Here is a 26,858-nt window from a genome sequence, read left to right on the forward strand (position 1 = left end):
TTTGTTTATTTTGCTTGGTCCAATCAAAAGAGGAACAGTGACTGCACTTTTTAAAAAGTACTTCATTGGCTGTAAAGTGCTTTAGAACATCCTGAGGTTGTGAAAGGTGTTGTAGAAATGCAAGTCTTTCTTTTAAAATATGACTATAAAAAATAATATATATATATATAAACCCCTGTAATTCATGAATATTACAGCAATAATAGTTTAATGAGTTTTTTAAATTAAAAAAATCCAAAGTATTCTGACAGGCAGAGTGCTGGCCGCCGGCCGTTGCTAAGGGCGGGGGTCCTTGGCCGCAGGAGGCCGCCATCTTGTCCCCATCAATGGAGGAGAGCTTGAGGCGAAGCGGCCGTCTGTCAGCGTGAAGAGAGCATCCGCCGCCATCGGCTGCTCTGTGCGATGAGGGCTCTCCTGTCCCGCTTCATCCTGTGCTGCGGGCTCTTGGCTTCCTTGCGGCCGGCGTATGGCGACCCGCTGGTGAACGAGGAGGTCAGGCGCTCGATAGATTTAGGGAGCCACTTGGCCAAAATCACGGCCGAGGTGACGCTCTCCAACAGCGGGCCCGGCCCGGCCTCGGCCTTCATCCTGGCGGTGGAGCCGGGCCTGGAGGACCACTTGGCCTACATCGGAGTCACCGTAAGCCTTTGCATTTGACATTTACAAGATTAACCTAATTGCATTTTTTTTTGTTTTTGCAAACCATTGCGCTGCAAAAATTTGCAAATTTTAAATGCAATTCGTCATTACATGTTTTGCCAATGTATGTTCTTGGGATTAATCAATTGCATTTGCACCCCCCCCCCAAAAAAAAATTGCATTTTTTATTTCTATGTATATTATATATATATATTTTAAATATAAGGTTTCAGGGAAGGCTAACGTGTCTGTAAAGTTGTGCCTGGGTTGGTTGAATGAATGACAGTGAGCTCTGCTTCCGGGTTGCTGCAGGAGTTTGACACGTATGCACAAAAACTCCAGTGATCCCCTGCACGGGTTCAGGGTCACTTACCCACTCTGCACAGTGATATGTACTTTAACCCCATTGCAGGTGTCAAAGAAATATATATATTGTTTAATTAGCAATTGTATTTTGAGACAACTTGTCATTTTTAACCAGCATTTTTTTTTGCATTAAAATATTCAATTCGAAGCAATATTCCTCCTTTTCTATCTACACTGCTGTCGAACCCCCTTTCCCTCATTGTTAAATTTATTCCCTCTAGTTCCAGACTCGCCAACCAGTGGAATGTTAAAAAATAATAATTCGCGATTTACTTTGATCGAAACTCCTTATGATTTTCAGCACCACTTGCGTGAGATTGTGTCCCGACTCCTCCAGACTTTGACAAGTGATTTTCTTTTCGTGGAGTGTCAGCCGGGGCTCTTGAGTCAGAAGGTTGTGGGCTCATGTCCCACCCCAGAGACTTGAGCTCAAAATCCAGGCTGAGGCAATGCTGCACTGTCGGTGTAGCCGTCTTTCGGATGAGACATTAAAAGATCCCATGGCACTATTTCGAAGAAGAGCAGGGGCGTCCTGGCCAATATTTATCCCTCAACCAATATCACTAAAACATGATCTGGTCATTATCACATTGCTGTTTGTGGGAGCTTGCTGTGCACAAATTGGCTGCCATGTTTCCTACATACAACAGTGACTACACTTCAAAAAGTGCTTCATTGGCTGTCAAGCGCTTTGGGAAGTTGTGTAAGGTGCTATATAAATGCAAGTCTTTTTATTGGGACTTATAACTAACCTGTTGGCCTCCATGAAATGCTTTGAAGTTAGCCATGTCTATACTTAGTTTTTTTTACTTAGCTGATGTGGGAAACTTCTGTATTAGATTGCATATGTACCCTTTGTGCATGTCCCAGCCCCTGTACTGCCTCAGCCCATCTGCTGCTGAAACCCTCATCCATGCCTTTGTTACCTCAACTTGACTATTCAAATGCTCTCCGGGCCGGCCTCCCACCTTATGCAAAAGGAAGGCAGATCATTATCTGAATGGCAATAGATTGGGAGAAGGGGAAGTGCAACGAGACCTGGGTGTCCTTGTGCACCAGTCGCTGAAGGTAAGCATGCAGGTGCAGCAGGCGGTTAAGAAGGCAAATGGTATGTTGGCCTTCGTAGCGAGGGGGTTCGAGTACAGGAACAAGGATGTCTTGCTGCAGTTGTACAGGGCCTTGGTGAGACCACATCTTGAGTATTGTGTGCAGTTTTGGTCGCCTTATCTGAGGAAGGATATTCTTGCCATTGGAGGGAGTGCAGCGAAGATTCACCAGGCTGATACCTGGGATGGCAGGAATGATGTATGAGGAGAGATTGGGTCGATTGGGCTTATACTCGCTGGAGTTTAGAAGAATGGGGAGAAAGCAGGGACCGGGTACTGAATTTGGATGATCAGCCATGATTGCATTGAATGGCGGAGCAGGCTCGAGGGGCCGAATGGCCTACTCCTGCTCCTATCTTCTATGTTTCTAACTCTGCTGCCCGTATTCTATCTCGCACCAAGTCCCGTTCACCCATCCCCCTAGTGCTCGCTGACCTACATTGGTAGGGGCCCAACAACACCTCGATTTTAAAATTCTCGTCCTTGTGTTCAAATACCTCCATGGCCTCGCCCCTCCCTATCTCTTTAACCCCCTCCAGCCCTACATCCCTCCAAGGTTTCTTGTGTTCCTCCAAATCTGACCTCTTGCGCATCCCCGAATTTAATCGCTCCACCATTGGCGGCCGTGCCTTCAGCTGCCGAGGCCATAAGCTCTGGAATTCCCTCCCTAAACCTCTCCGCGCCTCTATCTTTGGCTCGGTGTCCAGTTTTGTCTGATTACGCTTCTCTGATTTGCCTTGTAATTTTTTTAAATATATTAAATGGTGCAATATCGATGCAAGATGATGTTTGGTGGGATACTGAATTGTTGGTACAGGTCTCCCATGTCTGAGATCACTGACTCAGTACAGTCCGAGACCAATCCTGGAGATTTCAAGGTGCCAGCCTTGGATCAGTTGGGTAGTACTCTCTCCTCTGAGTCCGAAGGTCGTCGTGGGTTTGAGCCTAACTCGGACAATCCAGGCTGGCACTTCCAGTGCCAGTACTGTGGGAGTGCTCCAATGTCGGAGGTGCGTGCCGTCTTTCAGATGAGACGTTGAACCGAGATCCCGTCTGCCCTTTCGGGTGGACATAAAGGATCCCACAGCGCTATTGGAAGCGATGGGGAGTTCTCCCCTGTGTATCCTGGCCAATATTTAACCTTCATCTGACATCACTGAAAGATATTATCTGGGCATTAACTTGTTGCTGTTTGTGAGACCTTGCTGGGTGCAGACTGATTGCTGAGTTTCCCTACATCGCAACAGCAATATGTAATCTTTCCTTCCCTCCCTCCCTGTGTGGCTCAGCTATGCCCTGCTGTAACCAACAGATTTAAATAAATGCAAACACTATGTACCAGTCGGTCTTCTCTAGTGACTGGCTCACTTGCCTTGTTTCAGTAACGTCCTCCTCCTTGTAGGGGTCACTTGTGATGTTTGTTCTGGTAAAGGCAAATATCACCAGGCCCAGGCTAAAATACAACCACTTGCTCGGCATTGCTTTAATGTGCCGGGTCTCAAACACTGTCCAAAACACAACATAACACTGTCAACATCGGCCTCCCAACAACTCTGGGCGAGGTGGTAAGCTGAGTGTGCAGGGAGTCGCTCACTATACCTTTTACTTCCTTAACGAGTTGGTGAATGGCCGCGACTGTGTTTCATTGAGGTAGCCATGCTTCATTGAGGTCATGAGCTTAAAGGGCTGCTCCATGTGTTAACTACATCGAACACTGCTGATTTTCACCGTTAAATGGATGGACTTGCTAATTGCTGTGCCCAAAACATTATACGCAATTGCAACTCCAGTACAATTTTAAAAACTGAATTTGACTCATTCCATCATTAAATCAGTGGCCCTAATTATACCGAGTAGCTGTCTTCCCCCCCCATATATTACTGGGAAGGCCAGTGACTTGCTATTTTCAGGATGCTACTGCAGAGTGTGATCCCAAAGCACAATCTCAGAATTCCATGTAATAAACACACAATCTGATTTTTGTCGGTGGCTGTTTGTTTCAAGAGCTTTCTCAGTGGGTGTGTATTAGAGGAGACACTCCTACAAACAGATCGTATGTCGGAGGCGGTGATTATTTGGGTGTTGTTTTAATGTGAGCTCTTGTGCTCATCAAGGTGAGGGAGTTAGTGTTGAAGAATGGAAAAATAAGCTTTTAGACACCCAGGATCAGGAGCAAGCACTCCCTGCCTGGTACAGCATGGGTTAGATACAGAGTAAAGCTCCTTCTACACTGTCCCCATCAAACACTCCCAGGGCAGGTACAGCATGGGTTAGATACAGAGTAAAGGTCCCTCTATACTGTCCCATCAAACACTCTCAGGGCAGGTACAGCACGGGTTAGATACAGAGTAAAGCTCCCTCTACACTGTCCCATCAAACACTCCCGGGGCAGGTACAGCATGGGTTAGATACAGAGTAAAGCTCCCTCTACACTGTCCCATCAAACACTCCCAGGGCAGGTACAGCACGGGTTAGATACAGAGTAAAGCTCCCTCTACACTGTCCCATCAAACACTCCCGGGGCAGGTACAGCATGGGTTAGATACAGAGTAAAGCTCCCTCTACACTGTCCCATCAAACACTCCCAGGGCAGGTACAGCACGGGGTTAGATACAGAGTAAAGCTCCCTCTACACTGTCCCATCAAACAGTCCCAGGGCAGGTACAGCACGGGGTTAGATACAGAGTAAAGCTCCCTCTACACAGTCCCATCAAACACTCCCAGGGCAGGTACAGCACGGGGTTAGATACAGAGTAAAGCTCCCTCTACACTGTCCCATCAAACACTCCCAGGGCAGGTACAGCACGGGGTTAGATACAGAGTAAAGCTCCCTCTACACTGTCCCATCAAACACTCCCAGGGCAGGTACAGCACGGGGTTAGATACAGAGTAAAGCTCCCTCTACACTGCCCCATCAAACAGTCCCAGGGCAGGTACAGCACGGGTTAGATACAGAGTAAAGCTCCCTCTACACTGTCCCATCAAACACTCCAAGGGCAGGTACAGCATGGGTTAGATACAGAGTAAAGCTCCCTCTACACTGTCCCATCAAACACTCCCAGGGCAGGTACAGCACGGGGTTAGATACAGAGTAAAGCTCCCTCTACACTGTCCCATCAAACAGTCCCAGGGCAGGTACAGCACGGGGTTAGATACAGAGTAAAGCTCCCTCTACACAGTCCCATCAAACACTCACAGGGCAGGTACAGCACGGGGTTAGATACAGAGTAAAGCTCCCTCTACACTGTCCCATCAAACACTCCCAGGGCAGGTACAGCACGGGGTTAGATACAGAGTAAAGCTCCCTCTACACTGTCCCATCAAACACTCCCAGGGCAGGTACAGCACGGGTTAGATACAGAGTAAAGCTCCCTCTACACTGTCCCATCAAACACTCCCAGGGCAGGTACAGCACGGGTTAGATACAGAGTAAAGCTCCCTCTACACTGTCCCATCAAACACTCCCAGGGCAGGTAAAGCATGGGTTAGATACAGAGTAAAGCTCCCTCTACACTGTCCCATCAAACACTCACAGGGCAGGTACAGCACGGGTTAGATACAGAGTAAAGCTCCCTCTACACTGTCCCATCAAACACTCCCAGGGCAGGCACAGCACGGGTTAGATACAGAGTAAAGCTCCCTCTACACTGTCCCATCAAACACTCCCAGGGCAGGTACAGCACGGGTTCGATACAAAGTAAAGCTCCCTCTACACTGTCCCATCAAACACTCCCAGGGCAGGTACAGCACGGGTTAGATACAGAGTAAAGCTCCCTCTACACTGTCCCATCAAACACTCCCAGGGCAGGTACAGCACGGGTTAGATACAGAGTAAAGCTCCCTCTACACTGTCCCATCAAACACTCCCAGGGCAGATACAAGAAAAGCAGCTAAGATGTACCAGCGCTCCTTTATTTCCATTTCTCGCACCAGCTGCCTTGCGGCCTTTGAGTGAGATTCACTTAATGCAGGATTATGAGCGGTTTTGTGCTGTTGAGCCAACACTCCTCTGAGATTGGACTGAGACTGTCCACACTCCTCCTTTTGGACCTTCAAGGCAGCAGGCAACCTGTAGTTGGGCTGGAATTGGCAGCGTTTCCATCAGTGGAGAGCCAATGTCAGTCCCTGTGGCCAGTTATTACCACAGGACTGCGCCTTCCCACAACCTCTCTTCTCTTCCTCAATCTGTGCTGAGTTACCTGATCGAAGCCAGGAGGCAGTTGGTGTGCAGTGATTGTGTGTGTCTGCCGTGCTTCAGTGGTAGCACTCTCTCTCGCCTCTGTCAGAAGGTTGTGGGCTCAAGCGCCATTTCTACGACTTGAGCATGTAATCTAGGCTGACGCTCCAGTACTGAGGGAGCCTCCGCTGCACTGGATGAGATGCTGTCTTGTCAGTTGAGATGTTAAACCACGGCCCTGTCCACATTGGCTATGAAGTGCTTTGGGACGTCCTGAGGCTGTGAAAGGTGATATATAAGCTCAGGTTTGTTAGTTCTTTTCGATTGCCATTCCAGCCATGGACTGAACAAAGAAAAACCCAAGTGATCACTATCCAGTGCCTCTTGGTGGAAAGTGCTGTGTGTGGGCAGGTTTGGCCTCTGACGCCCTCTGTCAAATAGTCTGCTGACAATCGATATCTGGGCTCATAAACGGAGATTGTCCATTTGGCTGAGAAAGCAAACAGTAGCTAATGCCAGTGAGACAGCACCCCAGCTTAGCAGTCAATGCCTTCAGGGTGATGGGGAGAAAATGGGAGGGAATAAACAGCAAAACTGAGAATGGGAGCTCAGACATTGGGGAGAAGTGTTCCTCGGCCCACAACGCCACCCCTTGCTGCTCTGCCATGTCTTTTGTTGCTGCTGGTTTCACCATTGCTTATTTTTGAGCGGGGGGGGTAGGTGTTATTGGTAGGGGTATTGTTTAATTGTTAGAGCCCCACTTTGCTTTATAATAATTGGACTTTATTTATTTTTGCTCCAGTTAAAAACTGATGATGAAGAAGAAGCCTCGTTGGTTCTGGAAGAGACGCCGGTCAGAGGGCAGAGGTAAGTGATTTATCCCCATCCTGCCTGTCTCCATTCTCTTCCCTTCAAGGCCATACATAGTTCATGAAAAATGTATAGATTTTTCTCTCTCTCTCGCTTCCCCTCCTGAGGCCAGGGATGGGATTCATTATCCTCCAAATTGAACACCCAGTTTTCTCACTTATTGTCCTTGGATTTGTACTGCAAATGGTGTGTCCAGCTTCCCAAAAACCTGCCCCTTCCTTTCCTGAGTGAGTGGTGCTAATGCAACAATTTGTCCGATTACCATTTCATCTGTATTTGAAGGGTCCAAAAAATTCCTGGGGATTTGTTTTCTTTTCAAAATAAAAACCAACACCGTCATGTTCTAGTCGCTTAGTAACCGTGGCGTGACTGGGATTGTGGGGCTAAATCGGGAACGGCAGACCGTGTGGTAAAATGTTGTGGATGCTGGGTCAGTGGTAATTGTCGAGACTGAGATCGCTCGCCTTTTGTTGGGTAAGGGTATCTAGGGCTATGGAGCAACGGTGAGCAAATTGAGATACCGATCGGCCGTGATTTAATTTGAACGGCGGAGCAGGCGCGAGGAGCTGAATGGCTTTCTCTGACTCCTATTTTATTTCCTCCCTCCCCCGTTTCCCACTCATTCCTTAGCCTGCAGGATGGAGGCTTGTTGGAGCACTCCTACTGCTGCCCCCCCCCAGCTGAGCTTAGTCACTCCAGCACAGGGAGGGGTGGGGTGGGGGGGTGCTGCCCTCATCGAGGGGGCTTGTATTTTGCAGCTTGCCCTTTTCTGGGAAGTGGTTCCCGTCTAGTTTATTTTAGCTGGAACATTTATCTTGACTCGAGTCCATGCCGTGTAGCGTGTCGGTGCGATGTAACGGTGGGTGGCTGTGTGTGTTTTTCATACCATGTCCACTTGAACTGTGGGAAAACACCCAGCCATGTGAGAATAGATTCTGCCCTCATAGGAACGGGAGGAGGCCATTCAGCCCCTCGAGCCTGTTCCGCCATTCAATGAGACGCTGGCTGATCTGAGACCTAACTCCATATACTCATCTCCCTTAATACCTTTGGTTAACAAAAATCTATCCATCTTAGATTTAAAATTAACAACTGATCTCGCATCAATTGCCATTTACGGAAGATAGTTCCAAACTTCTACCGACCTTTATGTGTAGAAGTGTTTCCTAATTTCACTCCTGGAAGGTCTGGATCTAATTTTTAGACTATGCCCCCTAGTCCTAGACTCCCCAACCAGCGGCAATAGTTTCTCTCTCTCTCTCTACCCTATCTGTTCCCTTTAATATCCTCAACTTGGCAATGGTAATGCAGCACATGTCATTTATCTAGATTTTCAAAAGGCCTTCGATAATGTGCCCCATAATAGACTGATGAACACGGTCAGAGAATGTGGAGTCAGGGGACAAGTAGCAGGATGGATTGCTGGCTGGCTTCAAGACAGAAAGCAGAGAGTAGGGGTAAAGGGTAGCTATTCCCAGTGGCAGAAGGTGGGTAGTGGTGTTCCACAAGGATCAGCGCTGGGACCGCTGTTCACAATTTACATTAACGATTTAGACTTTGGAATCAAAAACACAATTTCTAAATTTGCGGATGACCCCAAATTGGGGGGATAGTCAACACTGAGGAGAACTGCAACAAATTACAGGAGGACATTAATAAACTTGCAGAATGGGCAAATAATTGGCAAATGAAGTTCAACACAGATAAATGTGAGGTATTACATTTTGGTAGGAAGAATAGGGAGATCACTTATCACTTGGAGGGTGCGAGTCTCGGTGGGGTAGAGGAACAAAGGGATCTAGGAGTACAAATACACAAATCACTAAAAGTTGCGCCACAGGCTAGCAAGGCCATAAAAAAAGCAAACCAAGCACTAGTGTTTATTTCTAGAGGGATAGAATTGAAAAGTAGGGAAGTTAAGCTAAACCTGTATCGAACCTTGGTTAGACCACACTTGGAGTACTGCGTACAATTCTGGTCGCCATATTATAAAAAGGATATAGAGGCACTGGAGAGGGTGCAGAGAAGATTTACAAGGATGATACCGGAACTGCGAGGGTATACATATCAGGAAAGGATGAACAGGCTGGGTCTCTTTTCTCTTGAAAAAAGAAGGCTGAGGGGTGACCTAATAGAGGTCTTTAAAATTATGAAAGGTTTTGATAGAGTGGATACAGAGAGAATGTTTCCACTTGTGGGGAAGAGCAAAACTAGAGGCCATCAATATAAGATAGTCACCAAGAAATCCAATAGGGAATTCAGAAGAAACTTCTTTACCCAGAGAGTGGTGAGAATGTGGAACTCGCTACCACGGAGTGGGTGAAGTGAATAGTATAGATACATTTAAGGGGAGGCTGGACAAGTATAAGAGGGAGAAGGGAATAGAGGGTTACGCTGATAGTTAGATGAGGAAAGACGGGAGGAGGCTCGAGTGGAGCATAAATGCCGGGATGGACTGGTTGGGCCGAATGGCCTGTTTCTGTGTCGTATAGCCTATGTGATTCTATGTAATGTCAGGAAATTGTGGTACTGAATGCACTAAGCTAAATATAAAATCGGCTGCCCCAGTGCCTGTGACTACAAGTGTGGGAATCTGTCTCTCTGGTTTTATTGAAACTCATGGCAGCTCACGGACCCAGGAAAATCTCTTGTCTCCATTGCCTTTGAACAAGGAAGTAAGGGTTGGTTATTGTTCAGGAACACAGCTAAAAGCAAGCGAATCAGCGGGGGCGGTAGTGTAGTAGTTACGTAACTGGACTAGCAACCCAGAGATCGTGAGTGCATATCCCACCAGGGCCAGTTGTGAAACCCGTGGGCTAGCGCCTGAAGAAAAATGACCATGGATTGTTGTACAAACCCAGCGGGTTCACTCTCGGGTAAGAGCTGCCCCTACCTTGACTGACCTACATGGACCTCCAGTCCCTTGCTATGAAGTGGCCTATGAACCACAACTAGAAGGCCCACTGTGGCAACTAGAATTGGGCGATAAATGTGGCGTTGCCCACGTCCCCCACATCCTGAGAACCAATAATTTCCCATCACCTGGCCGTAATGTGGAAGCTCCTTGATTATGTCATGGCATTAAAGCTGTATTGGGTTAACTGGTGGGGGGTTTGTTTATTGGGACTAATGGGCCAAAGAAAGCTCGTGGCTACACGAGCAGTGTTATTGGGACATCACTTTCTGTTTTGTTTGCAGTGGCAGGTTCTTCAAAGTGAAGTTCGGGATGCACCTGGCCGCCGGCGCCAAAGTCAAGCTGGCGCTTGAATCCACGTTCACGCACGTCTTGCGCCCGTTCCCGGCGCACATCACCCAGGCCGAGAAGCAGTTTGTGGTGTTCGAGGGCAGCCATTACTTCTACTCGCCGTACCCCACCAAGACCCAGACCACTCGGGTCAAGCTCGCTTCGAAAAACATAGAGAGCTACACCAAGCTCGGTAACCCCAGCAAATCCGAGGACTCCGTTGATTACGGGCCATTCAAGGACATCGCTGCCTACAGTCAGGTGACAACAGCTTTGTGGTCTTTCCCCTCTCTGCCTCCCAAGCTCCTTGGCTTTTCCTGCACCTCTAATTTCAATGACTGAAATTTGACACATGAAACACGGTGTTGACATTGTGGGTCAATCAAGGCAACAGAGACGTGACCAGTTAACATTCCAGCTGGGACCCAGCCTTCCCCATTTACCAAAGGCCCGATGGTAATCTGCCCCATGGCACCTACTAGATCTGATCCAAGTCCAGCTACTATGAGAATGAAAGAGCTTGCACTGGTTGACCGCTTTATCGCGTCTCCCAAACGTCTTGAAGCGTTTCGCAGCTAATTAATTGCTTTTAAGTGCCGTGGCGGTTATTATGCAGGCAGATGTGACTTGTCAATTTGTGCACAGCGAGTAATTGGTCTGGGGTGATTTCTTTCATTCATTTATTCTCTCTCACATTCTCGCTCACACACTCGAAGAGCCTGAAATGATTCTCCCGCTCCGTGAGGAAGCGCTTGCCCAACAGGACCAGACTCTGATCGGCAGAGACGCGTGTCCTGTGACTGTTGCCCACTCGCTGGTGCCCCTACCCGCGGTGCTGCTGGTGCCCCTACCCTGGGTTTTAGATGGTGCTTGTGGAAAGGCCCAGAGACGTGGAACGAGCGGTCGACCCTGCTCCCTCCAGATTCCCTGAATTCTGCACTGTACGAGGTATCTGTGGAAATGTAGCTCAAGCCTATTAGAAAGGTAATGAGGTGGGACCTAGACAGAGAGTGTTGAGCCGAATTTCAGATGTTTTTCCCGCCGATGACTCGCTCTGTGTGGCCTGTCGTTGTGTCAGCCGTGGCCCAGTGGGTAGTACCCTCACCTGAGTCAGGAGGTTGTGGGTTCAAGTCCCACTCCAGAGACTTGAGCACAAAAATCTAGGCTGACTCTCCAGTGTAGTGCTGAGGGAGTGCTGCTCTGTCGGAGGTGCCGTCTTTCAGATGAGATGTTAAACCAAGGCCCCGTCTGCTCTCAGGTGGACATAAAAGATGCCATGGCACTGTTTCGAAGAAGAGCAGGGGAGTTATCCTGTGTGTCCCAGACCAATATTTATCCCTCAATCAACATCACTAAACCAGATTAACTGGTCATTTTCTCATTGCTGTTTGTGGGAGCTTGCTGTGCGCAAATTGGCCGCCATGTTTCCTACATTACAACAGTGATTATACTTCAAAAAGTACTTTTTAAAAATTCGTTCCTGGGATGTGGGCATCGCTGGCAAGGCTGGCATTTATTGTCCATCCCTAATTGCCCTCGAGAAGGTGGTGGGGAGCCACCTTCTTGAACCGCTGCAGTCCGTGTGGTGAAGGTACTCCCACAGTGTTGTTAGGAAAGGAGTTCCAGGATTTTGACCCAGTGACGATGAAGGAACGGCGATACAGGTCCAAGTCAGGATGGTGTGTGACATGGAGGTGGTGGTGTTCCCATGCGCCTGCTGCCCTTGTCCTTCTAGGTGGTAGAGGTCGCGGGTTTGGGAGGTGCTGCTGAAGAAGCCTTGGCGAGTTATTGCAGTGCATCTTGTAGATGGTACACACTGCAGCCTCGGTGCGCCGGTGGTGGAGGGAGTGAATGTTTAAGATGGTGGATGGGGTGCCAATCATTGGCTGTAAAGTGCGTTGGGAACCTCCTGAGGCCGTGAAAGGCGCTATATAAATGCAAGTCTCTCTTCCTTCTTGGCGTTTCAGGACCCGCTGAGGGTGCACTACGAGAACAACAGCCCTTTCCTGGCCATTGTTGGCATGACCCGTCTGATCGAGGTGTCGCACTGGGGAAACATTGCTGTGGAGGAGACCATTGACCTGAAGCACTGCGGCGCAGTCCTGAAGGGGCCATTCTCTCGCTACGACTACCAGAGACAGCCTGACAGCGGGATCTCCTCCGTCAAATCTTTCAAGGTACTTTTCACGGTCCAGCTGTTGCTCCACTTTACAGTGGAGATGTGTAGAATGCCACAGGACAACGTGGTACAGTGTTACTGAGAGACTATTGTTCGACTTGTTGCTCTGGGGGTATGATTCTCGATTACGGATTTTCACTGATTGCGAGAGATCCCGAGTTCAATCCCGGATAAGCCGCCACCGGCGCGATGGACCAAACGGCCTCCTCCTGTGCTGTGTCATTCTATAACTAGAGGGACCGGGGTTCAACTCTTAACTTCACGCCACCTGCTGCTTTTACATCCTGTTTATATATTTTGTTTTTAAATCCATGTGGTGTATTAGAGCCGCACGGACCACAGAGACTCTGGACAATTCTCGGACCGTGCCCAGCCTGCAGATCTCATCAGGTGGGCAACGATTGATCCTGGGAGTAAGGGAGGGGGAATATCGTCCGGCTCTCCGACTCCCAATCGCTATCCAGCAACTTGTGCTGAAAGCTATTGTGCTTGGCAGTGACGGCCCCGCACAGTTAAGTAGGTTGCCTACATTTGTTAGCACACGTGCTTGAATCGACACGTTCAGGTATTGGAATCTAGAGGCCCCATGTTTTCAGAGGTAGCGGTACATCTGATCCTCTTTGACCCAGTTTTACCAGCTGGGGTCTGATTTGCCAGTCTGGGGCAGGGCATACTGCGAGCAGTGCCAGGAATTCCGCATTCTCTATTCCCTTTTCCTGTGCTGGTTGACTTCCTAGTGCATTATATTCCCGTTGTTGCATCCTAAATCTGATTATTTTTATGTTGTTGGAATGATGGCACCGTTGTCCTTTTGGGAGGTGGGCGCTGTTGAGGAGGGTGGGGTTACTGGAGCATGTCAGTAGGATGAGGTCTCCTCCCCTCTTTCCCCCCCCCCCTCCCCAAACAGCAAAACCTGAAATCCGCGAACCATACTAAATAAACTAGCTAATCTCCCACCACATTGCTCGTGGGTAGCCTGGAGCCCAGTCGTGATGTATAGCTGGTAACCCAGCACATCCCTTTTTAAGGAAATTGGGCCAAATGCAGGTAATTATAGCTATTTCAGAATTGCTAAGATCAATTAGTGGGCGATTGCAACCACTTGTATATTTCAGGCTCCAGGTCGGTGACTGGCTTCCTCTTTTATTAATTGTAAGGAAGTGCGAGGCACCCGATTTTGTTTAAGTGGAGGCAGAGTTCAGTTCCTCTGGGCGGCACCTTGTAGCCGACTTTAATCCATTTCATAGAATAGCACAGCACAGGAGGAGGCCATTCGGCCCATCGAGTCTGCGCCGGCTCTTTCGAAGAGCAATCCAGTCAGTCCCACTCCCTCCGCTCTTTCCCCAGATCCCTGCAGTTTTTTCTCCAAGTATTTATCCAATTCCCTTTTGAAGGCTACTGTTGAATCTGTATCCACCGCCCTATCAGGCAGCGCGTTCCAAATCCTAACCACTCGCTGCGTAAAATGGGTTTTCCTCATATCGCCTCTGGTTCTTTTGCAAATTTCCTTAAACCTGTGCCCTCTGGTTATCGACCCTTCAGCCATTGGAAACAGTTTCTCTTTATTTACTCTATCTAAACCCTTCATGATTTTGAACACTTCTATCAAATCTTCTCTGCTCTAAGAACAAACCCAGCTTCTCCAGTCTATCCACAGAACTGAAGTCCCTCATCCCTGGAACCATTCTAGTAAATCTCCTCTGCACCCTCTCCAAAGCCTTCACGTCCTTCCTAAAGTGTGGTGCCCAGAATTGGACACAAGACTCCAGCGGGGGCTGAAAGTGTTTTTTGCAGGTTTAGCATAACTTCCTGGATTTTGTACTCTGTGCCTCCATTTATAAAGCCCAGAATCCCATGTGCTTTATTAACCTGTCCTGCCACCTTCAAAGATTTGTGCACAAACCCCCCCAGGTCTCTCTCTCCTTGCAGCCCCTTGAAAATTGTACCATTGAGCTTGTATTGCCTCTCCTCGTTCTTCCTACCAAAATGTATCGCCTCACACTTTTCTATGTTGAATTTCATCTGCCATGTGTCCGCCCATTGCACCAGCCTGACCATGTCCTCTTGAAGTCTATCCCTATCCTCCTTACTGCTTACTACACTTCTAAGCTTCGTGTCGTCTGCAAATTTCAAAATCGTGCCCTGTACCCCCAAGTCCAAGTCCTGAATGTACATCAGAAACAGCTGTGGTACTAGTCCTGTTTCCTATCTGTTGCAGACCATCCTGCCGGCCGCAGCCCAGGATGTTTACTATCGGGATGATATCGGGAACATCTCCACCAGCCACCTAGTGATCCTGGATGATTCCGTGGAGATGGAAGTCCGTCCTCGCTTCCCGCTCTTCGGCGGGTGGAAGACTCACTACGTCATCGGATACAACCTGCCCAGCTACGAGTATCTTTACAACCTCGGTCAGTACCCGTCCCGGCCAGGAAGGTCCAGCAGTGAGCGCTGTTTGTTCAGTGTGGTCCCGCAGCATCCACCTGCTAATGTTATTCCCATCCAGTCGCGACTCTTTCTAAAGGCATCCGGGGGGTGATCTGCCTGACTGGCACTGTTTGTTTGTGGACGGTGGCTGGAATTGTGGACAGGCCTGAGGGCTGATCTGAAGCCATCTGACCCCAGGGGAAAGTGCCCCACCAGCACTGCCCAGAACACACACTTTCTCCTCCCTAGCCACTTTATTTTTGTGTCTCTTCTGAAAGTGATGACTTGTGGTGAGTGTTCCTGGCAGTACCTTGCCCAAGTCACCGGCCTTCATGTGCAAGATTAGACTGTGTGTCGGCAGGTTATTCGACCTTGGAGGGCTTCATATCATAGCGGGTGGGAGGAGGCTCGTGTGGAGCATAAACGTCGTTATAGACAAGTTGGGCCAAAAAGGCCTGTTTCAGTGCTGTAGACTCCATGTAACTCGATGCAAGCCCAGGCCCACCATCCATACAGGAAGACTTTCTACTGGATAGAGATCAGGGCTGGGAACTGTGGCTCTTTCTCCCTCCGTAGGTTCAGATTTCCTGAGGCTGTTTGTAATGTTCCAACTGCTGCCCTGGGGCAGATCGGACCTCGTTGGTGTCTGTGGCTCGGTGCCAGGCTTTGCACTTGCCCACTGACCCACCAGGGGGTGCTGCACTTATCTCTGACGCTGAAAGTAGCAAGTAGTGTTGCCCTGCTGCTGTGATTGGCCAGTTCCGTGCGTATGACATTGCTTGCCTCTGTTCTGCTGCTGTGATTGGTCAGTTCCGCGCGTGTGACATTGCTTGCCTCCGTTCTGTGATTGGTCAGTTCCGCGTGTATCACTTTCCTTGTCTCCTGTCAGGTGATCAGTACGCGCTGAAGATGAGGTTTGTCGATCACGTGTTTGACGATCAAGTGATTGATTTTCTCACTGTGAAGCTCATTCTACCAGAGGGAGCACGGTAAGTGATGACCCAGACTCTCGGGGGGTCTGGGGAGGGGATCAATCCGAGTCTGGTGTATTTTCTTTTTTACTCCTGGGAATTGCTCCTCTGTTGTGGGTACCGGCCCTCGCTGGGTGCAGTCTGTTAAGCACTAGTCTCGTCAAAGTGCCCTTTATTCACCTGTCAGCTCCTGGTGTTAGCGCACTATTCTAACCCGGGGCCAAACTCAATCCTGCCCTCGTCTGACCAGCTTCTCTACCAACACATGCACAAACACACACAAATACACTTTCCAGGAGGGGTCAGCGATCAGGGGCTGCAATCCTAGGTCACTTTCAATGTTCCCTGTAATTGTTTCTGGTGTGCGGGCCCTTTAAGTGGCTGCACGGTCCTGCACGTGCGTGGTTGTTTCCATTGTAGAGCCGGCGAGCGGCCTGCGCGGGACTTCCAGACCGATGTGCAGCTTAGCGGGAACGCTGGTCACTTTGGTTCACCTCCTCCCACCCCAGCCCCTCTTGGCTCCAATTATAGTGCCCCGACTTGAAATTCACGTGCTCTGCAAAGACTGGGGATGGAGCCGGAGTCCTCGCTGCCGCACTGGGCATCGGATTTACCACTCGGGTCACCTGTGGCGTGCTTTGTTTGAATGGAGAGAAACTGTTTTAGTGGGAAGTTGATGGTGGAGGAAGGAGCAGATAATACAAGGAAAACTCCGCTGCGACAAATTTAAAACCAGAGGACGTGAGGAAGACCCTGAGGCCATCAAATCTGTGAAACTGGGCAAACAGCGCTGAAAGGCTAGTGCTTTGACTCCTGTTTTATTTTTCTCATCTGTACATGTGGAGATTTGCTGCAGATAATAAACATTCTCGGCAATGGCAGCACACTTTCCCTTTGAGTATAGAATCCTGCGTCACAGAAGGAGGCCATTCGGCCCATCGTGCCTGTGCCGGCTCTTTGAACGAGCTCTCCAATTAGTCCCACTCCCCGCTGCTCGTTCCCCACAGCCCTGCAAAATTTTCCTTTTCAAGTATTTATCCAATTCCCTTTTGAAAGTTACTATTGAATCTGCTTCCACCGCCCTTTCAGGCAGCGCGTTCCAGGTCATCATAACTCGCTGTGTTTATATTTTTAAAAATCTGATTTTTTTTCCCCTGGATTATTTTTCCAGTCACCTGAAATCTGTGTCCTCTGGTTACTGACCCACCTTCCAATGGAAACAGTTTCTCCTTATTTATTCTTTCAAAACCCCACATGATTTCAAGCACCTCTGTTAAATCTCCCCTTAACCTTCTCTGCTCTAAGGAGAACAGTCCCAGCTTCTCCAGTCTCTCCATGTAACTGAAGGCCCTCATCCCTGGAAACATTCCAGTTATTCTCCTCTGCACTCTCCCCAAAGCTGTGACAGGATAGCTGAGACTGTCTTTTAGGAAATTAGGACTCACCGTCCCCAGGAGTGTCTGTGCTTGCGGGGGTGATGGGAGGGGGAGTGTCCCTACACACCATTTAAACAGCAATTTAACATGCCGAGCACTTTGAGATGTTTCCATGTGAGGACTTGCCATTTGTAAACTGGATGTTGTAAATTTGGGGTTTACTCGATCCATTACTGGGTCCGTGTTCCCCATAACCAACACATGGCGGGGAAATGTGCAATCACAGGTCCCAAGTGGCTGGTGAGGGAAATGGAAAATTGTCACATTGGTGCAGTAGGGGACACACTCCTGGGGTTTGGCTGAGGTGGATTATTGAGACAGTGTAGAGGGGGCTTTACTCTGTATACAACCCGTGCTGTACCTGCCCTGGGAGTGTTTGATGGGACAGTGTAGAGGGAGCTTTACTCTGTATCTAACCTGTGCTGTACCTGCCCTGGGAGTGTTTGATGGGACAGTGTAGAGGGGGCTTTACTCTGTATCTAACCCGTGCTGTACCTGCCCTGGGAATGTTTGATGGGACAGTGTTGAGGGGGCTTTACTCTGTATCTAACCCGTGCTGTACCTGCCCTGGGAGTGTTTGATGGGACAGTGTAGAGGGAGCTTTACTCTGTATCTAACCCGTGCTGTACCTGCCCTGGGAGTGTTTGATGGGACAGTGTAGAGGGAGCTTTACTCTGTATCTAACCCGTGCTGTACCTGCCCTGGGAATGTTTGATGGGACAGTGGGTCCCTGAAGTGGGAAGAATGCCATTATCCAGCACTAAAATCCCTCGCCTTGATGCGCACAAACCACTCAGTCAGCCCATTCTGCCCTTCCTTTCCACAGGAACATTCACGTGGACACTCCGTATGAGATAGATCGGAAGCCCGACGAGCTACACTACACCTACCTGGACACGTTCGGACGTCCCGTCATCATTGCTCACAAGTCTAACCTGGTGGAGCAGCACATTCAGGATATTGTAGTAAGTTGGCAGGACGTGAAATTCATGCCGTGTGCAGTGATAGCGGGGCCCGTGCTGTGCGCAGTGATGGCGGGGTTAATGGTTTGTTCTCTCTCAGGTACTGTTCCCCCCTCCTTCAAATCTGCCGTCATCACCCCTCTCCTCAAAAAACCAACCCTTGACCCCTCTGTCCTTGCAAACTACCGCCCCATCTCCAACCTCCCTTTCCTCTCGAGTCCTTGAACGTGTTGTCGCCTCCCAAATCCCTGCCCATCTTTCCCACAACTCTATTTGAATCCCTCCAATCCGGTTTCCACCCCGCCACAGTACCGAAACAGCTCTCATCAAAGCCACAAATGACATCCTTTGGGACTGTGATAAATGTAAATTATCCCTCCTCATCCTTCTCGGTCTGTCTGCAGCCTGTGACACTGTTGACCACTCCATCCTCCTCCAACACCTCTCCACCGTTGTCCAGCTGGGTGGGACTGCACTCGCCTGGTTCCATTCTTATCTATCTAATCAAAGCCAGAGAATCACCTGCAACGGCTTCTCTTCCCGCTCCCGCATCGTTACCTCTGGTTTCCCCCGCCAGGGATCTATCCTTAGCCCCCTCCTGTTTCTCATCTACATGTTGCCCCTCGGTGACATCATCCGAAAACACAGGGTCAGTTTCCACATGTACGCTGACGGCACCCAGCTCTACCTCACCACCGCCTCTCTCGACCCCTCTCTGGTCTCTAAATTGTCAGACTGCTTGTCCGACATCCAGTTCTGGATGAGCAGAAATTTTCTCCAATTAAATATTGGGAAGACCGAAGCCATTGTTTTCGGTCCCCACCACAAACTCCAATCCCTCGCCACTGACTCCATCCCTCTCCCTAACATCTGTCTGAGGCTGAACCACACTGTTCACAACCTTGGTGTCATATATCTGTGGCATAACTAAGACCGCCTATTTCCACCTCTGTAACATCGCCCGTCTCCGCCCCTGCCTCAGCTCATCCGCTGCTGAAACCCTCATCCATGCCTTTGTGACCTCGAGACTTGACTATTCTAATGCTCTCCTGGCTGGCCTCCCACATTCCACCCTACGTATACTTGAGATCATCCAAAACTCAGCTGCCCATGTCCTAACTCGCACCAAGTCCTGTTCGCCCATCACTCCCTGTGCTCGCTGACCTACATCAGCTCCCGGTTAAGCAACATCTCGATTTCAGAATTCTTATCCTTCTTTACAAATCCCTCCATAGCCTCGCCCCTCCCTATCTCTGTAATCTCCTTCAGCCCGCCCCCCTGAGATATTTGCGCTTCTCTAATTCTGCCCTCTTGAGCATCCCTGATTATAATCGCTCATTGGTGGCCGTGCCTTCAGCTGCCGAGGCCCTAAGCTCTGGAATTCCCTGCCTAAACCTCTCCGCCTCGCTCCCTCTCTCTCCTCCTTTTAAGATGCTTCTTAAAACCTACATCTGACCAAGCTTTTGGTCACCTGCCCTAATTTCTTAGGCAGCTCGTTGTCATTTTTTTGTCTTCTAACACTTCTGTGAAGCACCTTGGGACGTTTTACTACGTTAAAGGCGCTATAGAAATACATTGTTGTTGTAGTGATCGTGCTTGCCTTTCCCTCTGCTTCGCTGTGGGCTCCTGGTTTTGAGGTGCTCTCTAATAGCTCGCCCCCCAAGAGCTGATTCTTGATCTGTGAGTCCGTACGGTGGTTGCCGATAGGCTATTTTACCGCGTGTGGCCTCGCAGCCAACGTTCCCTCCAAGCTGCACCCCCGTCTGCTGGTCTCGCGCAGTCCCAGACCGGCTTTTCAAATGTGAAATTTCGCAGGCCGCGCAGCCCATTAAAGGGACCACACGCACACACAAAAAAAATGAGTGGAACATTGATCACAGCCCAGCTTAATAGTGTCAGCACGCGCGAGGTACCCAGCAACAGTTGCTGGGTCGTGACCGGGACCCCCGGCTGACCTTTGTTTCTCGTTGCCTCCCCTCAGTGCGAGGGGGGCAGAGGCCAGTTGCAGCTCCCCGGCTGTTGGCTCTGCCCCGGCTGTCTAACTCCGCATAGAGCGGGGGTCAAACCAGGGACACGTGTGGCTCAGTGTCCCGCTGCGGGCGGGGGGGGTGGGGGCGTTTAACCATTGAACCATCGGGGAGTTGCACGCAATGATACGGATGCTCATGGTTGTCTCTCTCTTTTAGATCCACTACACTTTCAACAAGGTCCTGATGCTGCAGGAGCCCCTGCTTGTGGTCGGTGTGTTCTACATTCTCTTCTTCACCGTCATCATTTACGTGCGTTTGGATTTCTCCATCACCAAGGTGAGCTGCTTAAAGTGACTCGAACGTGTTTAATCCTGTCGGTGTCACAGTGCTGCCCCTTAATATGTCCCTCCATAAACTTCAGCTCATCCTAAACTCTGCTGCCCGTATCCTAACTCACACCAAGTCCCGCTCACACATTGCCCACTGTGCTCGCTGACCTCCTCTGGCAACATCTTCATTTTTTTTGTTGTTGAAGTTCTCGTCCTTGTTTTCAAATCCCTCCATGGCCTCGCCCCTCCCTCTCTCTCTAATCTCCTACAACTCTCCGAGATCTCTGCGCTCCTCCAATTCTGGCCTCCCGCACATCCCCGATTTCCATCGCTCCACCATTGGCAGCCGTGCCTTCAGCTGCCTGGACCCGAAGCTCTAGAATTCCCTCCTTAAATCAAGGGATATGGGGAGAAAGCAGGGACAGGGTACTGAATTTGGATGATCAGCCATGATCTCATTGAATGGCGGAGCAGGCTCGAGGGGCCGAATGGCCTACTCCTGCTCCTATCTTCTATGTTTCTATGTAACCTCTCCGCCTCTCTCCTCCTTTAAGACACTCCTTAAAATCTACCTCTCACTACACTAAAGGCGCTATAGTTAATTTCTGCAACTTCACACCTTCCATTAAACTTACTGTATCAGAATCTGCTTTCTTTTCTTTCTTGATTTTTCTTCCTCCCCTCCCCTGCTCCAAAATCCCAGGGACTGTGGAGACGCTGAACTGCACAGACGTCATTTTGACGGGTGCATATTTCCAGCTGCGTGTATCAGCAGCATTTCTTGGTCATTTTACTTTATTTCTCTGCTGTTTTTCCCTCCCCTCTCCGTGCAGGACCCAGCGGCAGAAGCCAGGATGAAGGTGGCTTCCATCACAGAGCAGGTCCTGACTTTGGTGAACAAAAGGCTGGGATTGTACCGCCATTTTGAGGAGGCTGTAAACAAGTACAAGCAGTCGAGGGACGTTGGCACGCTGAACAGTGGCCGCAAGACCCTGGAGACAGAACACCGGGGTCTATCCGGCGACATAAGCTCCCTGCAGTCAAAGCTGAAGACCGAGGGATCGGACCTGGCCGAGAAGGTATGGGATCCTCGTCTTTCTGCTCAGTGCTGGGTCCGTCCTGGGACACGTTCTCATGTCTGGCTCCCTCTGTCATTAAAGGGCAGGTACAGCACGGGTTAGATACAGAGTAAAGCTCCCTCTACACTGTCCCATCAAACACTCCCAGGGCAGGTACAGCCCGAGTTAGATACAGAGTAAAGCTCCCTCTACACTGTCCCATCAAACACTCCCAGGGCAGGTACAGCCCGAGTTAGATACAGAGTAAAGCTCCCTCTACACTGTCCCATCAAACACTCCCAGGGCAGGTACAGCACGGGTTAGATACAGAGTAAAGCTCCCTCTACACTGTCCCATCAAACACTCCCAGGGCAGGTACAGCACGGGTTCGATACAGAGTAAAGCTCCCTCTACACTGTCCCATCAAACACTCCCAGGGCAGGTACAGCACGGGTTAGATACAGAGTAACGCTCCCTCTACACTGTCCCATCAAACACTCCCAGGGCAGGTACAGCCCGAGTTAGATGCAGAGTATAAAATAGATAAGGGAGAACCAGTGGATGTGGTGTATTTTGGACTTTCAGAAGGCTTTCGATAAGGTCCCGCATAAGAGATTAGCGTGTAAAGTTAAAGCACATGGGGTTGGGGGTAAGGTACTGACTTGGGTAGAGAACTGGTTGGCAGACAGGAAGCAAAGAGTTGGAATAAACGGGTCTTTTTCCGAGTGGCAGGCAGTGACTAGTGGGGTACTGCAGGGATCGGTGCTAGGACCCCAGCTATTCACAATATATATTAATGATCTAGACGAGGGAACTAGATGTAATATCTCCAAGTTTGCAGACGACACAAAGCTGGGTGGGCGTGTGTGCTGTGAGGAGAATGCCGAGAAACTCCAGTATGATTTGGACTGATTGGGCAGATGCATGGCAGATGCAATATAACGTGGATAAATGTGAGGTTATCCACTTTGGTGGCAAAAACAGGAAGGCAGATTATTATCTGAACGGCAATAGATTGGGAGAAGGGGAAGTGCAACGAGACCTGGGTGTCCTTGTGCACCAGTCGCTGAAGGTAAGCATGCAGGTGCAGCAGGCGGTTAAGAAGGCAAATGGTATGTTGGCCTTTGTAGCGAGAGGATTTGAGTACAGGAACAAGGATGTCTTGCTGCAGTTGTACAGGGCCTTGGTGAGACCACATCTGGAGTATTGTGTGCAGTTTTGGTCGCCTTATCTGAGGAAGGATGTTCTTGCCATGGAGGGAGTGCAGCGACGATTCACCAGGCTGATACCTGGGATGGCAGGAATGACATATGAAGAGTGTTTGGGTCGATTGGGCTTATACTCGCTGGAGTTCAGTAGAATAAGAGGGGATCTCATTGAAACTTATAAAATTCTAACAGGACCAGACAGACTAGATGCAGGAAGGATGTTCCCGATGGTGGGGGAGTCCAGAACCAGGGGTCACAGTCTAAAGATAAGGGGTAAGCCAGTTAGGACAGAGATGAGGAGGAATTTCTTCATCCAGAGAGTGGTGAACCTGTGGAATTCTCTACCACAGAAGGCAGTTGAGGACAATTCATTAAATATATTCAAGAAGGAGTTAGATATATTTCTTAAGGCTAAAGGGATATGGGGAGAAGGCAGGGACAGGGTACTGAATTTGGATGATCAGCCATGATCGCATTGAATGGCGGAGCAGGCTCGAGGGGCCGAATGGCCCACTCCTGCTCCTATCTTCTAGGTTTCTATGTTAAAGCTCCCTCTGCACTGCCCCATCAAACACTCCCAGGGCAGATGCAGCACGGGTTAGATACAGAGTAAAGCTCCCTCTGCACTGTCTCCATCAAACACTCCCTGGGCAGGTACAGCACGGGGTTAGATACAGAGTAAAGCTCCCTCTATATTGTCCCATCAAACACTCCCAGGGCAGGTACCTCTACTTACTGTTAACTGGCTGATTATTGGGAAGCAGAATGTACGTTTGCTGCAATTTTTTTCAGTCCAATCTGTAGATAATCAAATCCTGAAGAATTTCTCTGAATTAAAATTCTACGAAGTTCAGTCGCTCTCATTTATTTGAAGAGCTGACCATATTAAACTTGGGAGAGGGAGGGGAAGTCTGTGGTCTGTGTCCCCTGTACTGTGGAGGAGTGTGTTTTCATAAAGCATTATCAGGTCCAGCTCTCTTGCCACAACTGCTTGCTGCTCCAGAATCATCCTGGAATGCAAAGATAACCCCCGGTTTCTCCTCTTCACCACAGACAGTCTCCTTCAGCCCCTCTCCCCTGTTTCCTCCACCCTCGACGACAACTAGTGTGAGGAGCTCATGGACTTCTTTGTCACTGAGGTTGAGACCATCCGTTCAGCTGCCTCTGCCACTTCCTGCCCTTCCCCATGCCCACCGGGCCAAACTTCCCCCAATGTTCCCCCCTGCCCTAGCCCTGAATTATCATCTTTCTCTCCTGTCTCCCCTCATGTCCTCTCCATGCTAATCGTGTCCATGAGACCCACCTCTTGCTCCCTCGACCCTATTCCCACTTGGGACGATTTTACTATGTTAAAGGTGCTATATACAGGAAACTTTGTTATCCAGCACCGACGGGACCGAGCTGTTGCCGTCCCATCAAAACTGCCGGACAAACCAGCGCTAATGTTGAAACATATGGAGATTTTGAGCTCCGTATCTGGCAACAAACCCTGTTGCTTAGCGACAGCTTCTAAACAGTCGGCCGTACCTTGCAAGCGTCTCTGTAGCTTAGCAACAGCTTCAGCGAGACCTTGCAGAGCCTGACTGGTTGAAAAAAAGCAACGAAAAGAAAAAAAAACTAACGAAACGGCTCCTGATTTTTGCCGGTGGCTCGAGCATTCCGGACAATTAACCTCCGGATAAACCAAAGTTTACTGTAAATGCATCTTCGTCATATTCTCGGCCTCCGTTGTCTCCTTCAGTCTGAGCTGACTGACTCCTGAAGGGAGGCTGGGGTTGTAAAGGACTGCGTTGAGATGCGTGTGACTCACGGGCTGCCTCTGACTTTCTCCCCGCAGGTGGCCGAGATCCAGAAGCTGGACGGTCAGGTGAAGGAGCTGGCGCTGAAAGCGTCTCAAGAGGCAGAGCGGCTGGTGGCCGGCAAAGTGAAGAAAGACACATACATCGAGAGCGACAAACACCTGTCCTCCAAGCGGCAGGACCTGGTGTCCAGGATTGATACCATCCTGGACACCTTGTAGTAGTGACCGGACCGGCCCAGACCAGCAGTGGAAACCTGCGAGCATTTGGTTTATCGTCTCCACGTCCTCCCCTGTAAATGAAAGATCGGATGGTATTAAAACGAATCGCTGTGTTTCTTTTTTATATAATGTGGGTTGAGTATAATTGGGTTGAGGGGTGGTGAATCCTTCAGACTTTGAGGCTTTTTTTGACGTGTGGGAGAGTTTGTTCCATTTAGTTTTTTTCAAGTTCTTGAGCATTCCCCCCCCACCCCCCCCCCCCCCCCCCCCCTCGGGGCCCGGCCAACTTGTCCTTTCTGTGGTTTTAACTCCAGCCGGAACAAGGGGCAGTGTCTCGGCGCGGGGCGGGATTCGGTGCGAGGAGCTGGGTGTGAAAATGACCACGCTGCATTTTTTTTAAATTTGTACAACCCATCGCGGATCGAATGTCCCCCTCGTGTAATCGGTTCTTTGTGAATTTGTTATTTTTTGTTACGGCAGATTTTTTTTTTTAAAAGCTGTTTTCCTACCATGAATCGTTGGCGAGACCGCCAGAACGCTGGGCGGCAGTTCTGTGAGGGGGTTGGGGGGGGGGGGGTCCTCTTCCTTCCCCCGTCCCATACCCCACCCCCCAGTCTGAAGCCGGCTCCATTCCAACCCTCCTGGATTTCTTCAAATTGGATAGAGAGAAAATTAAAAGTACAACTGAACCCGTTTCCCCGTCTCTCTGATACTTGTGACTGTTCACCGTGTAATTTTTACCTAAATCTTTGCATCTCTTCTCTCTTGTGCGCTGCTGGGGCGATCTGAGGGAGGGAGGGAGAGTTAGAGGGCAAGCCAGAGCTGGATCCTAACGGAAAGGCGCACTGCTCAAGAGGAGCACACCGGACAACTGCTAAACCTCCACCCAGCAGTCTCTGTGTTTATTAACAATAGGCCTGGGGTGGAAGGAGGAGAGGAGAGAGAGAAAACATCAGCCAGCGACAACTCCCAGTTGCTATGGAGTGTTCCCGAGCTGGGAAGTGAGTGTGTGACCATCAGCCGGGGCTGAGACCGGGACCAATGTTCCCTGTAATTTTTGTTTTGGGTGCACAGTCCCTTTAACCGGCTGCGCAGCCCGTTCACATCTTCACACGTGCGGGGTTATTTCCATTGAAGAGCTGGTGAGCGGCCTGCGCGAGAGCTCCAGACCGCTGCGGGAGTGTTGGTCAGGACCGGCCTCAGGTGAACAGTCGGTCTGTCACCATTCCCTGATTCACACGCGATGGATGGTCAGTTGTGTGGATGCCTGTGTGGAACTACAAGCACCTAGCTCATTACACGGAGTTCCCCCAGCCCGCCAGTTCTTCACACCCTGGAATTGGACCCCAGAAAGAGTTGGGGAGAAAATTCAAACTTGCCTGTTAACTTCACAGCTTGCCCCAATGCAACACTCATTCACTTCAGAATTTAACTCATTTGCACGCTGGAGCCAGCATTGCTGCCTCAACCGCCATCGCCAAAACGGATTATCTAGTCATTATCACATTGCTGTTTGTGGGAGCTTGCTGTGCACAAATTGGCTGCTGCGTTTCCTACATTACAACAGTGACTACACTTCAAAAGTACTTCATTGACTGCAATGCGATTGGGGATGTCCTGAGGTGGTGGGGGTGCTCTAGAAATGTAAGTTTTTCTATTATATCAGACCAGGACACTGCAGAAGTGAAATACTGACTTAAAAAAAAAAAAAAAAAAAAACATTTCCCACCTCCTCAGCCTTATCCAGTTAAGATGTATACTTCTGTTGATGATTCTGTATCGTGTGTGTTACCAATGACATTAGATGCAAGCAAATCCCCAACCCAAATACTTAGTGTATGCAAATTTGGCCAGCTTTGTGTAAATAGTCAGTTGCTTTGGTCAAGCAAACTGCAT

At 49.5% G+C, this 26,858-nt stretch overlaps 1 protein-coding gene across 1 annotated transcript; it reads left to right on the plus strand.

The window, feature by feature from the left end:
• The first annotated feature begins 287 nt into the window (after positions 1-287).
• rpn1 (ribophorin I) lies at positions 288-25,657 on the plus strand. Its single transcript, XM_086002122.1, has 10 exons — positions 288-639; positions 7,091-7,155; positions 10,357-10,663; positions 12,370-12,579; positions 14,800-14,992; positions 15,898-15,997; positions 18,242-18,380; positions 20,564-20,683; positions 21,510-21,755; positions 24,780-25,657. Exons 1-10 carry the CDS (start codon positions 403-405, stop codon positions 24,960-24,962), a joined length of 1,800 nt encoding a protein of 599 aa, XP_085858248.1. The 5' UTR covers positions 288-402; the 3' UTR covers positions 24,963-25,657.
• Positions 25,658-26,858: the final 1,201 nt, after the last annotated feature.

This window comes from Somniosus microcephalus, chromosome 11, assembly GCF_052327205.1.
Source record: "Somniosus microcephalus isolate GS21.2 chromosome 11, FLI_Smic_1.0, whole genome shotgun sequence".
NCBI lineage: Eukaryota > Metazoa > Chordata > Chondrichthyes > Squaliformes > Somniosidae > Somniosus > Somniosus microcephalus.